The 17,489-nt window shown below is 33.6% G+C and overlaps 1 protein-coding gene across 6 annotated transcripts in view; it reads left to right on the top strand.

Moving 5' to 3' along the window:
- The window catches only part of LOC143222059 (histone-lysine N-methyltransferase KMT5B-like), a 45,484-nt gene extending 28,519 nt beyond the window's left edge, over positions 1-16,965 (top strand). For 4 of the 6 annotated variants that reach the window (XM_076447912.1, XM_076447910.1, XM_076447909.1 and 1 more), the window contains 4 exons: positions 3,889-4,075; positions 5,689-5,825; positions 6,087-6,238; positions 12,934-16,965. In XM_076447912.1, coding sequence (XP_076304027.1) covers positions 3,889-4,075; positions 5,689-5,825; positions 6,087-6,238; positions 12,934-13,577 — 1,120 coding nt within the window. In that variant the 3' untranslated portion in view covers positions 13,578-16,965. The remainder of the gene's footprint in view (positions 1-3,888; positions 4,076-5,688; positions 5,826-6,086; positions 6,239-12,933) is intronic. The other 2 variants (XM_076447913.1, XM_076447914.1) reach the window with 1 other exon arrangement.
- The last annotated feature ends 524 nt before the right edge of the window (positions 16,966-17,489 follow it).

Genomic DNA, 17,489 nt, shown 5'->3' with positions numbered 1-17,489 from the left:
GTTGATTGTTATCTACTGGGCTAACTCCCATCACATTTATTTAATGGCATCATATTCCAGCACTTTCAATCTGGTGGCAGATTGTCTTTCCTCTTCCAATCGACCTTCTTCTTTGGCTGTATACCTGAGGGAATGGAGTGTTTTTCCGTTATGGTTGCTTCAGTTGTCTCACAAGATTAGCTCTTCTCATTTGTGCTGCCCTCTATCTTTCAACATTTTTTGAATGCGTGGCACAAGCCTTCAACCCTCCCTCTGTTGGAATCCAAAGCTCCAACACTCCAACACATCTCTCATGACATTGTGTCACCTCTCCATCAATAAGACAGCACTAGTATCATGTGACACATGCAACTCTCTCTACATGCTGCTACTAAACTGTTGCTTCTTGTTTCATAGCAGTAGCATTCATAAGTTCTTTTATTGCTTACACAAAGGTCCATTCAAAGTGATTTTCTTTTTAGTGATTTGTTTTTCATAACATAAAAATTTTACTGGTTGTGGACTTATTTGATTTTTCCATGTTAGTTCTTTGATTGTGAATTCAGAAGTTACTGTCACTGCAACTGATGACGTTTTTTGGCCATGGGCACTGGCAACTAATGAAGGAATGTTTTTGTCATTAATTCATTGGGATACTTGACACTATATACCACAACCTCTATCTCTTTCTGCCCCACATCCACCTGAGCTTTTGAGCCTGGCCAAGTTGACAATGATCATGAACATTTGTTTCTTCTCCAGTTTTCCTATTCATTACCTGTGGATTCTACTTGTCCTTCAGTCTTTTCCAAATTTCTCATATTCTCAAATAACTGGATTGATATAGACTGTTTTGCTGCTCAGTTGGGAGAGAATGTTAGTGTGCCTCTTTTCCCAAGGAGTTTGGATCAGTCTATCTTGTCTTATCATCAGGGAAAATCTGGATTAGTCTGTTAATTTTACACTAGCCCAATTTTCTTGCCTTTGTCTCACTTTATCTCTGATACCTTTCCTTCCTTCACCTTTTGTCTGAGGGTTATGACAGGAACTCTGAGGTTTTTTGCAGATTTTTTTTTCCATTCTTAATTCTACATTGACTCATCTATCATCTTTGACTCTTGGGCTTCAGACGTGGTTTATCCATTTTTAGGACCCTTTGAGCCATGATGCAGTTCTGGCACTGACTCAGCCTCAGTATCTGTGGGACCTTTGTATGGCATCCTTTCTATGATATTTTGTGTTTGACTCCATTCTGAAGTCTTTAGAGTTCTGTATGGCCTTAGCCCATTAAATTACTACCTTTACTAACTTGGTTTCTTTCATATCTACCTCATTCCATTTGCCTATGTTCTATGGCAGTATATCAGTGCAAGTGGATTGTTTTTCACTCCTGTGCCTTGACTTGGAGTCCAGGTGTTTTGCCCAACAGTTGCCTGTATCTTCAAGTTTCTCACATAGCTCTTTCAGAGAGGTTCCTCAGCCTCCTTGATTTTAGTTTTTTGGGTGACAGTTTCATACCTTCCACTTTCCCACTTTTGCAGGATCTTTGCTTCTCCTGTTGTTTCCTTGTTGATTTGATCCTTCTGACTTTGGCAGCCACCAAGGCATTCATCACTCTCAGACTGGAACATCAATGTGATCCTTCATGTCCTTACTTTACCCCCATTCTCACCATGTATCGTATTTCACCTATACTTGAAACATATTTCTTTCTCCTGTTGGCCCATGGATGCAATAGATCAGATGTTTTTACCCAAGATATCATCCCACCCATCTTATCCTTTATCTGGATGATTCCTTCCTTCCCCAAACCTCTTGTGGCTCAAAAATGTTAGTTCTCCTTTTCTCCCATCTGTTCTCTTCTATCCTTCATCTCCATCCTTGTCACAGTACAAATAGACTTTGCTATCCTGTCCATACCCATTTTGTTACATTTCTCAAATGGCTTTCTTTTGGGGTTTCTTGTTCCCACCTGTTCATCTCTTGACAACTTTCCTGTTTCTACGGTTTTCCCTAATCACCCTGATCATTCGGGTTCAGTGTTTGGTCCACTTGGCTCATTCTTCTGTCTCCTCAATGTAATATCTGTCTTTTTGCATTTCCTCTCATCAAATCAATTATTTTACCTTCTTCCTTGCCTCTTGTTTTTGTCAGCCTTTGATGGAGGTTCACCATTTGGACATAAGGATGATTCCACCCCCATTCATCTCCCATTGTCTACATCACATTGTTCTTTCAGCTTCCTCAGGAGGATTGCCTGCCACTTGTGGCTGTTCTCCAGTCTTCTGTGTGACTATGCCACAAAGTAAGTCTATAATAATGCTTACTTTTCTTCCAGGAGCTCCTGTTTCAGCTTTAATTTGGATTCCACTCTTAAGTAGGTGGTGCCTGATCAAGTGTTCTGTCTGTATTCTCAATGGATTTCACTTGTATAGCTATAACCATTTGCAGACATCCTTGTATCATTTCCACACTGTATGCCATGTTGATTCCTTTAGTTCTGTAACTTTGTATGCTCACTATGGAGATGATGTGTTTCAAGCTCATTTGAGTGTAAATTCCTCATGATACTTGCATCATTATATGCTTATTCTGCTTTATTCTCACAAAGGTCCATCTTCCCCTCTCAATGGCTCTTCTGTACAGTGGGTCACAAATCTTCATATGATCCTTCTGTTCTGGGTTTTCCTTTGTTATGTAATTGTTGATGACCTGGAACATTTCCAACTTGTTCAGTTGCAGTTGCAGGAGTTGAGTGCAGGTAATGGACTTTTTTTGGATTCCAGATGACACAGTCTTGGGTCCCTGGCATTAGGCAATGTTCTGAGTTTCTGGAATCTTCTGATAAGGTTCCTCTGGACTATAGGACTTGAGGTGAAGAATGATATAGTTCTCATCCTAACTTTGCAAGACTATCAATACTCAAAGAGGTTTTGGATGTGGTGCATTTTAGAATTCAAAAGTCTGATTCCATATATTCACAGAAGGTATTTAATAAAAGTACTTAATTTAAAAAAATATGAATTTTCTGTGTGCAAAAGAGTATTGTTTACTGAAAGCTTGCAAGATGTCTTCAAAATACACAAAACATTGAAAGTTGCAATATAAAAACTGATTACTTATGTACATGTATGGTTAACAATGGTGTAATGTAGGTATGATTACTTCATGGTTACTAGGTCAAACAAGTTGACTGATTCTAGATGGGAAGATATAAACCCATCTACCCAGGCTATAAATGTGCTGAGTAGAGTGGTATATGTATTTTTCATTTTTCTTTCCAGTGAGGCACATAAGCAGAATTAGAATCATAGAACAAATATCTAATCTTTGTAGGCATTAGTACTTACAAAAATTGAAGATAATTTAATTTATGAAGTTATTCAAGATTTGTTTTATTAAGAGTTAACTAGTTTTTGAAACACTTAATAGATTCATTATAATTTTAGCAGTTTAGAAGTGAAACTTGTGCTGATTGATTGTGTTGCAATAAGCTTGAAAGTTCTTATTTAGCTATCAGTTAAAAATACTTAATGTAAAATCTGGATATTTTTTATTGTTCATTTCAAGAAATACTTTTTTGCTAGCATTCTCATCAGTTCATTACACTTTATTAAGTTAAGCTTGATATACATCTTCTCTATCTAAACTGCTGAAGTAAAACATCAGTAGATTTGACTGACATTAGCATCATGAAATAAGCATACATACAAAGTAATCAGTGACAGCTGTAGCTACACTAGAGAAAAAAAAAAGAGTAAACATGATTCAGACTATCACATACTACTAAATAGTAATGTATTAACTTGTTGTAGTAGTGTTTGTTGTCTTAAACCTTTCCAACACATTAGGATAGGTAACAATGTGTAAAGATATTCAAACTTCATTCAAAGAATAAATTTATTTCAGGGAGAAAAATGACAAGATCACCTACCTAGTTGGTTGTATTGCAGAACTGACAGAGAAAGAAGAGTCTCAATTGCTTCAGCCTGGCAAGAATGACTTCAGTGTTATGTACTCATGTCGTAAAAATTGTGCTCAGTTGTGGCTAGGACCTGCTGCTTTTATTAACCATGACTGCAGACCAAACTGTAAGGTAACTTCATTCTCTATGCCTGTGTACGGTTTTATTGATTTGTATTTTAGCTGATAGTAATAAAAACATTAACAAAAATCAAAAGATCAGTGTTTACAAAAGCTATGTAGGGCCTGTGTATTTTTGTATGTTGTGAGATTTAATTTTCTTTGCCAATTATGTCAAGTCAAAAACAGGAAATTAAGCATTGTATGATGTCATGTATATGTACATTTGTCAATTATTCTTTATTTGAAATATCATGGGTTTTCTTTAAAAATGACAACTGGAGTAATGAATTATGAATTTTGTTAAAGCAGCTCTTAGTCACTTTGTAGTTCTGTTGTCATGTGAAAACTTTACTTACTATTCTGTACAACAAAAGTAAATTGTTTTGAGCAATGTTAAAAAGTGACATGCATCAAAAAATGTCTTGGAACATTTGTAACAAATGTTTTAACGTATCTGAAGTACTTTACAAAAACATTAGTTATTTACACTTTAGAACAAGAAGAATACAACTGTGTATAAACAAGTTTTGTGAATAGTCATAAAAATTAATATAATGTGCTGAGTTTAATTTGGTAATTGTTATTATACTTTGTCTTGCAGCACTTTTATTATTCCAACCTGTAAATCAGGGGTCAGCAACCTATGGCCCTCAGTCTCCAAATAAAATATTGCATCCATCTGGCCCATGGTGGTCTTAACAATGAATTGAAGTTTGTAACTTAATGTGGCCCTCCATCTGCTTACAGACATAGCTTCTGGCCCCTGTGTAGAAAGAGGTTGCAAACTCCTGCTGTAAATGATACAACTTTTGTAAACATATCTTATGCCATTTTAGAACTTTATGTAGTTCTTTAAAATATTCTCTTTTTATTTCTAAAACTTTGTTGTTATCTGAACGTTTTAGCATAATATATTCAGTTACTGAAGTGATCCAAGTGATTGTTGGCAAGAAACTTTTGTTGCTTGAAATTATTTGTAACATTAGTAGTTTTAATTTTGAAGGTGAATGAGAAAGTCAATGTGGAAATGGGTAACATAATACTGTTTGAGTTAAAACTTTTTAATAGCTGTTTGAAAATATACACTTTGCAGAATATTCTCTCATATCAGGTTCTACTGATGTTTTTTTATTAATAAAGGTATTAGTAAAGAAATAGAATAAAGATACTGAAGATAAAACATTAATGTGGTGTGAATGGAATCATACTCAGTTTTGACTAAAAAACTGTGGTAAATAATTGTAATCAGTCAAATTCAGGTCTTTGATAACATTAATACCAATTATATGATATTGTTTCAGCAACTACATTCACTCAATGAAATACCATCACCCATTTTATTATAATAAAGGTATATATTACTTAAGCCTATAGCTCTGTTTTTGTTTGAACTTGCATAAATTAGTCTTGAAGGAATGCAATTTCTACTTTGTACTTTTTATTCTTGTGCAATTTAATAGTTTATTTTTATAATTTATTTGCATAAATTGCATATAAATTAAGTTGTTGGTAGGTTACTTAGTTGAGTCATCATCAAGTAAAACTTAGTTGTAATTTATTGTTAAGTTCAGAACTAATACAAATATATGAAGAGGAATGTCTAAGTTTCCCTGACTTTTCCAGTTTGTATCAACAGGTCGAGATACTGCATGTGTTAAAGTATTAAGAGAAATTGATGTGGGAGAGGAAATCACTTGTTTCTATGGAGTGGATTATTTTGGTGATTACAACAGTTATTGTGAATGTGAAACATGTGAAAGGTGGGGACTTTTTCTTTCATTCTTTCAATTTTGAAATATAGTAAGACAACTTTCTTTAAATCTTAATTGAAACAGAAATTATAATAATATTATAAATTATTTTTTAAGGTTGGATTGATCAATGACTTGGTGAAAATTATAGAATCCAATGTTTTAATATCTATGATAAATATAAGTGCATGTGAAGAAAATCCTAGAAGTTTCAGTTGGTCATCATTTACATTGCAGGTTTTAAAGTTAGTTTGATATTTTTTTAAGCAGAAAGGGTACTGGTGCATTCTCTGCCTACCAAGTTCAAATAGAAGATGGAGAAACCAAGTCTCTTTACAGCTTCAGACAAACAGACAATCGTTTGAACAGAATGAAGCGACAAGCAACGAGTAGAGAAAACACTATAAACAGTGCATCTTTAGGTAAGTCATATTAATGGAAATAAACAAAATATGAAGAGTAGACTACAAATAGTGCAACTTTAACTCCCTCACAATGGGCTTAGTCAATTCAACCTATATCTTGACTTCAAACTGACCTTTAGAATTTCCACACTATGACTTTCATGTACCTTCATGGAATTTCACAAGCTTTAAGTAAGTATTACAAGTATTTTATTTAAAAAAAAAAAGAATTTTTAATGAAGTATTTTGCCCAATATTTATCTGACTATAAAGTCAGTGATTTTCATCTTAAGATTAAAAATACTTTATTAGAAAATTCATATGTTGTTTGCATATTCTCTAAAACTTCCTGAACAAATTGCAGATGTTTGTCTTTCAGTAAAGGTGTGGATTTTGTTATTTAATCTACCTTATCTCTGTAAAAGGGCAGCCAATTTGACTAACCTTGTAAGAGTTATTAAGGAAAAAAATCTAAATGACCCCTCTTTTTCTTTCTAGAATGATTTCAGATTGTGACATGAAGCAACACTTTTTCATCCTAAATAACTTAAACTAGTAACAGTATACATCTGTTTTTACTTAGTTTATTTCTGTATTGGTCTTTGAATCCTGTCTAACAAATAATTTTCTACACACATTATTCTATCAAATAAATGAGCTACACACAAATGTACCTTGTGAAAAAATTTTATTGCTATTATTTTTCTTTATTTTGTGTAATCCGGTCTTCTCTAACAAGTTTCTAATTTTTATATTTATTTACTTTAATATTAAAGAATGCACTTGAAAAACAAATATAGTACTTATTAGGGCCTTCCCTTTTTTGCTGTAGACTGATACTAACCCCACCTGTATATCCTAATAGTACTACTACACTAAATAATTGTTTATGTAGTTAAATAGTGCACTTAAAAAAAGCAGAATAATAGTACATAAAAATAATACGGTATCCTAAAACTACCATGTTTTTCTGGCTTTCTAACTGTGCAATAAAGGCTGTTAAAACTCCACCTGAACTCATGAGTGTGTTTCCAATAGGAATAAAGTTCAAAGTGGAAGCAAAATAGACAGTTAATTCTCTGTACAGAAAATAACATAATGTAATACATCATATGATAGATTACAACTTTGGCTTTCCATTGGTTAAAAATAATGTAGTATTAAACTTCGGAGAGAAATATTGGCAACTTTGTGAAAAAGGTGTTATGAGGGTTAGGCAGAGGGGTCTAATTTTCTATTTTATGGCTCTATAATCATATAAAGTTGAAGGCTATAAAAACAATGATTGCCTGACTAATAACAATATTATAATGAGTAATTTACTTTAAATTCCCCATTGAGGTAGATTCCTGTATGTCTGGTCCTCAGACCTCCCAGCAAAGGTTTTTCTGTTTTTCTGTTTACCTGTTATGTGGTCTGAATATCCATGTGTTTGCCATGCATGGTATTCTATGAAGGGAAGGAGAGTAGATCATGGTGGTTTAGCAGTGTCTGGGACACTGCAGCATATCACTTTGGCTTTGAATATTTGTAGATGTGTTGGTGTTGGGGGGCTACCCCCCAGGGTCAGTCTGCTCATCCTATTAGGCTAGGGTCAACTGAATATCAGTATTAAACATTCTCAGTTAGTGTTGTGGACATTGTGTTTGGTGCTGGTGTATGGGTATAATGCTCTAAGCCCTGGCATTTGTGGGTGGGGTCAGGGAGCACTGAATTTTTTCTTATGAATCCCCCACCTCCAAATAAAACTAAAACAGAAAAAAGAACAATTTGTAAGTGATCACTTACAGAAGACTGTTCTACAGTCACCATCCAAGTTGGTTTGTGTACTTTGCTTTCTAATTTTACATTTCTTGACTAAGAAATCCTATTGAAAAATGTTTCCCTTTATTATCCAAATGTATTAGAAGCATTTCTAGCTCTCTCAAATCACTTGGGAAGTTATGTTCTGGGGATGTCTTGGTTGAAACATCTGTGCTGCCACACCATAGTAAACTTCTGAAGTCAAAAGCTCTTGGGGACATACCTACTGAGATGCTTCACTACCATGCTACTTTGAACTCCTCTTGAGGACTTATAATTAGAGGAGGATTTGAAGAACATTCCTGAGTAAGATCCTTGCTGGCTTATACAGCAAAGGAGTTTTTACTGTGTGATGCATCTCCACTCGCAAGGACAAAATTATGCTGCCAACCAGTGTTCTCAAGTGTAAGGTACGGCCATGTATTCCCATCCTCCTTTTTTTCCAGTGTCAACAGTTTGATCATTCAAAGGCATCTTTTCATGGTTCTTTGACATGTGCTTGATGTGGCAGCAAAAACCATGATGCCTGTGAGTGTCAACTGGACCATTGCATCAGTTGTGATGGCTTCCATCCCTTTTATTTTTAGATCTTGCCTTAAGTGAGTGCAGGAGAAAGAGAAAATGTTTGCATACTGTAAACAGTGTTTCTTATCCAAAGACTTAAGTTGTTTTTCCCCACTTCATATTGAACATATGCTACTGCATTGTGTACCACTGCTACAGTAGAAGTGCACACAGGTCTTTCTGTGCCTCCAACAAAGTCTTTCTCACATCATGTATAGAGTTTTTTGCCATCTATGATTAAAAGAGTAGATAAGTCAACATTTACTTTTGTCTTTGTCTCCATTGTTACGTCCAGTGTCTGTTTGGGTCCATCTTCTTGGTGTCCAGTTTCTAGTGACAGCTCTGGACATCTTCAGCCCTGAGATGCAGAATAACTACTTGTTCATGCTCTCAATCACTGGAACCTGTTTCGACTGAAAGAAGTAGTCCCAGTCGACCCAGGACAGGTCTATGGAGGTCAAGAGATATTCCACTGAAGGAAAATGGCATGATTGCAAGCACAAGGATTTTCCTCCAGATAAGTAAAATTGGCCACTTTGATATAATGGAACTGTTGAGGTTTTCATTCTAATTTACATGACATTAAGACCTTGGTTGCTAAGTTGAACGACTTTAAGGCCTTGATCGTATCCTATCATCCCATATGTCTTCTTAGAGGAAGCATTCATAAAACCTGTTGGTACTGTTACCTTCTGGTAGTTTTCTTTAGATCTAAATAACAGGTTGTGTGATGGATGAGCTCTTGGTGGGCAACATTGTTGGTTGACCAGCATGTAACCATTTTGTCTGTGCCACTCAGTATACCCTTAGAGGTTGTAGCCATCTGAATCTCCTTGTGTGCTCTCATTATCTGTCTCCAGGAGAAATTTATGATCAGTCACACCTTGATGCTCTTATAAATCAGTTACCACATCGAATTTTCATCTTTAACTTTACACATTCAGTTTTCGTCTTTAACTTTAATGGTGGTGATGAGAGAGGTTGTTCCATAGAGTATATGCTTTGAGATTGCAGCTTCTTCTCAGTAATGGTTATTTTACATATGTTTATGCACCTAGTCAGTCTTTTACTGCTATGATTACCTGCTATTCCCTTTCACTTTTTTTTGAAGGTGACCAATGGGGACAGTGATAATTTTCCCATCATTTTGAGGGAAATTGGCCAGGGTTGATGTCACCCGACCTTCTGCCATGGTGTAAGTTGGACCAGGAGAATGGCTCTCTTTCAATTCTCTCTCTCTCTCTTTCTCTTAGAACCTGATCCTTCTGTTTTCCATCTACTAATGACTGCTTGGAATCAGTAACTGTCTGTATCATTCAAACAGCTGTTCATTCTATTCCCAAAATTTCAACATGTTTTCCCATGATATCCTTGTTCATGGTGATCTCCCACCTACCAACAGGCACAGAAGGCTCAGAAACAGTATCAAAAGTATCTCACTCTTTCCAACTACATTGTTTTCCAGCAGGCTTGTACCCATTCTCAGCAGGTCTGAAATCAAAACCAAAAGGAATCTTGTTTTTAATTCACAACTAGTATATCTTTTTACCACCAGTTCTAAAGTTACATAGACAAGAACCAATAGGTCAATGGTAGGTATACTTCCCATCTTTCTATCTTGCTTTCTGATGGTCAGGAAGTTGCTGATGTACGGAGTGTTGCTGATACTCTTGGGAAGTGCTGAGATACTGTGTCATCTCTTTTCTTTTTTTAACCTGATATGGTAGGAGAACATACTGCCCTACCTTTTTCTATGTCTGGGAAGATCTCAAGATTCCTTTTAATTATTGACCAGCTGTCATTGTAAAGTCTTAGAAGATGGTTGATGCTAGTTTTGACTCGAACAACCTCCTCTTGCTCACCCAGTGTGGATGCTATCAACAGTGCTCCATTGTGAGCCATTTGATTTGACTTAACCTCTATCAGGAAAGCCTTCCTCAATAGAAAACCTTTTTTTATCGTAGTTGATCTTTAAAAGACTTGTTACTATTTGGAAGTACATCATTTTACAGGACCTCCGTTCATTTCCCAATTTTTGTTCATAACCTTCTACAAAATAGATGATTCCAAGTTCATGTAGGTTTGTTCCTTTCTTTTACACAGGAATTTGATATCTCTCAGGGTTGTCTTGAGTGCCATGCTTTTCAGTGCGAAAATCAATGCTATTACTCAACAGTTTTCTTTTACAGTTGCAAATGGACTCTTATGTCACTGACTTCCATATTGCATGTTGGTTGTTAAACACAAGATTTACTGAATGATAATTTTAAACTGCCCTTAACTTGTTTGTTGAAATTGTTCACAGCAAACAGTTTTACCTTTTCTTCTCCAAAACTGTTTGCATTCACTTTTGCCACCAACAAGATTTATATACTGATTCTGAGCTCCAACTTAATGATGTTCTTCTCCCTGTGGTCATGAGGCTCATCTTTGACTGTAAGTTTACTTTCATTTCACACGAAGCAGCTACAGGTCAAGAGTAGAAGGGCAGTTAACATCTGTGTTCTCTCTTTCACCTCTCTGGGAGGAGATTGATATTCTATGCTAAAAATCTGTTGTGTTCTCATAAGTTTTAAGCTGTATGGATTGAATTTTTGGTCTGTGGTTTTGCCAGGGCCTCTACCTTGAAGGTGTTGGATCCCATTCAGCAACTGGGGTTTGGCATGCACAGGGGCTTTCCACTCTTATCCAGTCCAGAGTTTGTATACTGAATCCAATAACTACCTCTTCATCTTTACTGTTTGCAACTTTCTTTACAGTACAATACCAAGCTTTGGTCCTTACTAAAATATTCTACCTGGCATTGTGCCTTTTATTCCTCAGTAGGCTATGTTCTTTCATAAGAGGCAGTTGCAATTTTTTCTTTTGACCTTTGTATCTAGGTGCAACTGGTTGAATTAGATCTGTCATTGGATCAAAACCAACCAATCAACTGTACTATAAGTTCTGTATTTCTCACAGGAGTAGTAAATAAATTAGAGAAGAAGGAATACCTAGAAAGCAAATGTCAAACTTCTCATACTAGGGTGAGATTGGGATTTTTTTAAATATTTACTTGTATATAAAAATATGTATGTGTTAATAATAATGATAATGAAAACTTTTATATTAAAATTTCATTTATTAATTACATTTTTATGCCATGTTTTTTTTGTAGTCCATGATAATAAAGTAGTATAATTAAATTTTGAATATAATTCCTTAAAGGTTTGTGGCGTGTGTCTTTTAATCTGCTTGTAGCAAGAGGGTAAACTAAGGGTTAATGGAAATAATCAAATTGTGTAGAGAAGACTACAAATAGTACATATTCAGGTGGATCAAGTTAATGAAACCAGTCAAAATGTGCTGAAAATATTACAAATAGTACAAGTTTAGGTAAGTCACATTAATAATGGAAATAGTTAAACACATCAGTTAAGATTCCAATATCAGGCAAACGTATATAAATATTCAAGTTAATATCCTGAAAAGCTTGGTTACTGGAACAATAAATAAAGGATGGATTTGTTGAACTTGTCTGTCTTACAGTTTAGTTCTTATTTGCATTTATTTACTGAAGACAATATTAAGCAGTTCAGTAATTAGTTTGTATCTTTTAATTAAATTTTAGTTCTAGAGTTGTGAAGACTGTGTTTAACTTGAAGAAACTGGAGAAAGAATATTTAATCAATTTCTTGTTTTTTTAGTAAAACAAAAAGTAATTAAAGATGTGTTTAATTCAGGATTGTTACAAGCATTTTAGATAAATACTACAGTAAACTTAATGTTGAAAACCAGTTATGTATTAACTCTGTAGTTACACAAGTTTAATTTTATTACTCATCTTAAAACTATGTTGTTTTTTGCTGCTGTTCAGGTTTTTACTAAGAGCAACAATTTTATAATTTATCAATAAGATTTTTACACAAAAAGTTGCATGCAAACATTTTTAATGTTTCAGTTTGTTATATATATAATTTAGCAGGCAGCTGGACTTGTCATTCAAATATTGATAACTGAGGTAGAATTGCATATTTTAAAGAAAGAAATATATATCATTGTGTTTGTGTGAATTAGTTTATTACTTTATATTTAAAACATTTAACCTTATTTTTTCTTAATACCTTACTGTGTTTTGTTTATGTTAATGTTTTGTAAAATATGCCCTTTTCAGTAATATAATTATCTTTAACATTTTTATAACAGCATTTAAATAATTGTCAGTATATAACAATGATGGAATGTTTCACATCAGTATTGGGTTTTGTATATGACACCTTTTAAGTTATTTGAACATTTCTTTCTGTTTACTCTTATGTAGTTTTTACATTTATAGGTTTCTAAACATTTCTTTTCTTTGCTTACAGAACCAATTGTTAATATATTGCAGAACTCTACAATGAAAGAACTTCGAAAGAAGGGCCTCACCCAGTACGACGCACAACTCTTGCCTTCTCAAGGTTATAAATTTAAAAAACCCAAAATTGTACTATCTCTTCAGAAAGACTTAAACCACCAAAATATATCAAGAAACCAAGAAATTCATTCTGTCTGTACCAAGTTCCAGTCTGACAAGTTTAAAAGATGCCATAAACACAAATATATAAAGAAATATAACAACTGTGAAACTGAGTTTGAAAACTACACTGTTTCTATAGATCAACCTATTCCTTACAGTTTTAAAGGGATTTCTCCAGTGAACAAGATGAGAGAGAAACTGAGTGCAAAGTTGAGTGGAAACCACTTATGTTATTCAAGTCAATATTTTTCTGGTTGCAAGCAAGAACAGTGTTTGAGCTTCTTACCATTGTGTTTAGAAAAGAAAAGAAATAAACATCTGTCAGAAAAGAAACATGACTATAAACCATTTAAGAACAAAGGAAGCAGTGGTGTGATTCAAAGAAACAATGAAAATAAATTATATGCAATTCAGAATTTCAAACAGAAACCTAAACTTAAATGTAATGATCTTGAATATGAAGAAGGAATTTCTAAATATTCTGTTAGATAAAAAGAATAAACTGCATTGTGTACAGTAGATACAACTATGCTCCAAACTTTCAAGATCCAAAGTTAGCATGAATAAATTCTATAATGGAATCAAAGTGAATGCTCTAAGAAACATCAGCAATGTCAGTATTGAATCAACAATGTTTGAGAGAGATATTACTACCAGATATTAAAACTAGAAAAAAACCTGAGACCTCATCATGTTTGACAAGTGTTGTAGACAAAGAATTGGTAATCAGACTGCCATCTTCTAATAGCATCCACAAAAATGGTTGCTACAAATCACCTAATTTTACTGAAAGATCTACTATCTAGAAAACACTAATTGTTTTTCTTGTAAGGATAGTTTGTTTCCTTGGAAGAACAAAAAAAAAATCAACTGAAAGCTACCATATTAGACAATTCTCAGGAACCTTTCCTACAGACTCCTGACTTATCCACTGAAACACAGAAAAGTAGTATAAACAGGTTGTGGTGGTTTGTAGTCAGAAGTATGTGCAAATGTTGATCAAGAGATGAATCAAGAGAAGCCTTAGCATCTCAAAGTTAAACATTTTCATAGCCAGTACAAACATTTTTAACCAAAAGCATTATTTCTGTCACACCATGTTTAAGATCAAGGGAAAGAAGAGAATTCCATGACATAGTTTTATATTATGTAGACTTTAAAAATACAAAATTTTCAGCAGTTGCTTCTTAAAATAAATCCACAAAATCTTAAGATTTAAAAGCTTTTGATTAAGACCCTGAAAATATAAGGAATAAAATGATTGTCTTTATGAAAGAATTAATTTGTCAACAAGTTGCTAGCAAGTGACACACTCCAGAACAAGAAATTACAAGCACTTTAACAGTGGATTTCCAAACGAAGGTGACAAGAACGTGGATGATATAGAAAGGCCTAATCTTCAAAATTCCTTATCACAAAAATGTTTTTAAAACAAGACTTTGAAGAAATCACAGTGTTTTACATTGTTTTTTTCTAACTTAGGCTTCTGTAATATAGAATATAAACCTTTAGAAGAGCAAAGTGTTCAACAGACAGCAATTACTAAAACAAAATAAATTGAAAAAACAGGAGGAACCAGCTATGAGAAATGGCTTCTAAAAAGGTGTCAAACTGTTTCACTTCTTGGGAAAAGTAATTAAACAAATTCAAAAAAGTTGAAGCTTAGAATAAACTCTAGATGTCAACCTTTCCACTGCCAAAAATGGTTATGAACACAAAGATGATCAGGTGATTTTAAAACAAACAAACAAAAGTTTCCTTATATATAGGAAGAAATGCTCACTATACAGAAGATAATCTAGTATGGAAAAACAGTTTATCTAGTTGTTTTCCATTTACAAAGATACATATAAATTGTACTTTTGGTTCTTCACAAAATTCAGAAGAAATCGGGAATATCCTGTTACCTCAGAGTATTTTTGCTTCCAGGTTAAGAAGGTCAAGAAGAAGACTGAATGAAGTGAATGGTTAAATGAAATTGGCCATCTGTTTAAGGGAATTAGCAGGTCAGATAAGCTTACAAGTTATTAAAGAAAAGCCTTCAGGAGTTCTGCCACTCTCCACCAAGCAAAGAACGATTTTTTTTTATATATTGTCTTACCAATAACACATGGTGAAGGTTTAATTTATGAAGAGTAGTGACCCAATTCAAACAAATGATTGTTGACCATAAACCACAACAAAGTATGTTCTGCAATTCCTTGTACTTTAAGTTTAACCATGATGAGTCAACTGATTAATTAAATTGGGCATTAGCTGATTCTGTGAGATTGAATATAATAGTGAGAGACATTCTCATAATTTTAGTTTGGAATGCCCACAGCACAACAGAAAAATTCAGTGTTGGGTGAATGAAAACAGTAGCAACAAGTTTTTGTCAGACAAAGATCTACCTGAAAGGTGTTTGAAACTCATCATTCATGGGAGTAGAAATCCAGTTATAAAGACCAGGCCTATATTAAGCAATCTGAAATTTCTACTTATTCTATGAAACAAAACATTTATGAAATTCTTGCAGGTAAGAGCCTTGATAGAGAATTTAGCTCATCTTAAGCTTCATAAAGAAGTGCACACAGAAGAAGAAAGAGAACCAACACAGAAAAACGTAAAAATACAAAACTAAACATTTCTTCCTGTGATTGTAAAAACAACTGATTATGTAGATGCTGAACAAGCTTTTATACCAAGAGATTCAAGTTATCTTAACAGTTTTTTATTCTTTGTGACCACCATCTTTCAACAAATCCTCTCACAATATGGAACCAAAAGATTTTGACTTGTTTTAGGAAACGATTCAATTAGTATTGATGTTCCCTCAACAAAAATCAAAAAGACTAATTAACAATTATATTAATTACTTATTCCAGACATCTGCAGACTCAACATCTTACTTTGTTCCTTTTTAAGGAAATTTCTAAATGTGTTATGCAGAAAATTCATCTCTTGTAAAAATCCTGTAAAATTGTTAGTTGTGTATTTAAAGATTTGTGTTTTAATACTGCCATTTTTTATTTACTACATCACGGTAAAACTAATTATTCAATTGTAAAACTATATAAAACTAATTGCAGTTTGACAAACATTTTGCAAACTGTCAATTGTATTTACAACATATGAGTTTCTCTAAAATTTCTATATTTAGTTCATACTTGTAAATATCTTATTGTTCTTTTCTAGTATTGTAAATTTGTTTTTTGTTTTTTTTTCTGGAAACTATTATTTTAATAAACAAAATGAATTTTCAGCAAGTTTAAGAATTGTTTGTTTTTACTCTCGTGTATATAAATTTTGTGTAAGAAAGTAAGAGAAGTGTAATGGAGTGGATGTAAAGAATTCAGATAACTGTATCTTAGAAACTGAGTTCTGTTGAACTGGTTAGTTGGTTTAGAAAAGTAGCCATGAACTTTATTAACAGTCTAAAATAGTAGTATAAGCTGTGGAATTTTTGGTTCTTCCAACAATGTTTAAAATAATTTATTCAACTAATATTATTCAGTAGAGATACCATAAGCATCAAGTCATAAAAGCAAGAAATATCTAGATATATGAAATAAATTAAGTCATTTGGCAAAACACTAAATAATAATTCTTTAAGATCATTAGACGTATGGGGTTGAATATTCATTGCTGTCAGTCTTAAACTAGCTCATCTCCTATAGTAGGAGTTGGCAACCTCTTTCTGCACAGGGGCCAGAGGCCATGTCTGTGAGCAGATGGAGAGCCACATTAAGTTACAAACTTATTGTTTTTTTTAGGATCACCACAGGCCAAGTGGATGTGATATTTTATTTGGGGACTGAGGGCTGGATGGTTTTGGCTGGTGGGTCGTATATTGTGACATTTTTTTTATGATCATAGCTTTCAATAAATTTTTGCTCTATCCTTTCTCTTGGTCACTGCTACAAGTTTGGATGTGGTTGTATTGCACAAATTAGACAAAACTGTTGGGTAACAAACAGTGCTAAGAATTGTCAGATTTGTTACTTTAAACAATCTTGTGCCACACTTTTCACATTTTCCAATATATTTAAGTTCCTCTGGTTCATCTTTGACATTAGATATATTTATCATAACCATATTTTAACTTTCATCAGATAATTTGCAATTTTTTGTTTTTTTTTTTTATATTGTGAAGGTAAGTTTTGTATTATACATGTATCATATAAAATATCTTGCATTTTCTCTGAAATGTTAAAGGACATGATTATGTTACAATTAATTATTCATGTCTCTCAACATCTGCAGAGCCACACACTATTAGATTAATTTTATATTTTACTACTTGCACTTCTGCTGTTTTGCTGTTGTTGAGTGGCTCATCCTCTTACAATTTCTGAAATAACATTGGCACTGTCTACCAAAATATTTCCTCAAAGAAACAAGTTTTAATGATATAACTTGTAC

This window comes from Tachypleus tridentatus, chromosome 8 (genome assembly GCF_004210375.1).
Source record: "Tachypleus tridentatus isolate NWPU-2018 chromosome 8, ASM421037v1, whole genome shotgun sequence".
Lineage (NCBI taxonomy): Eukaryota > Metazoa > Arthropoda > Merostomata > Xiphosura > Limulidae > Tachypleus > Tachypleus tridentatus.
Note: the sequence above shows the minus strand (reverse complement) of the source record. Positions and strands in the feature narration are given on the sequence as shown.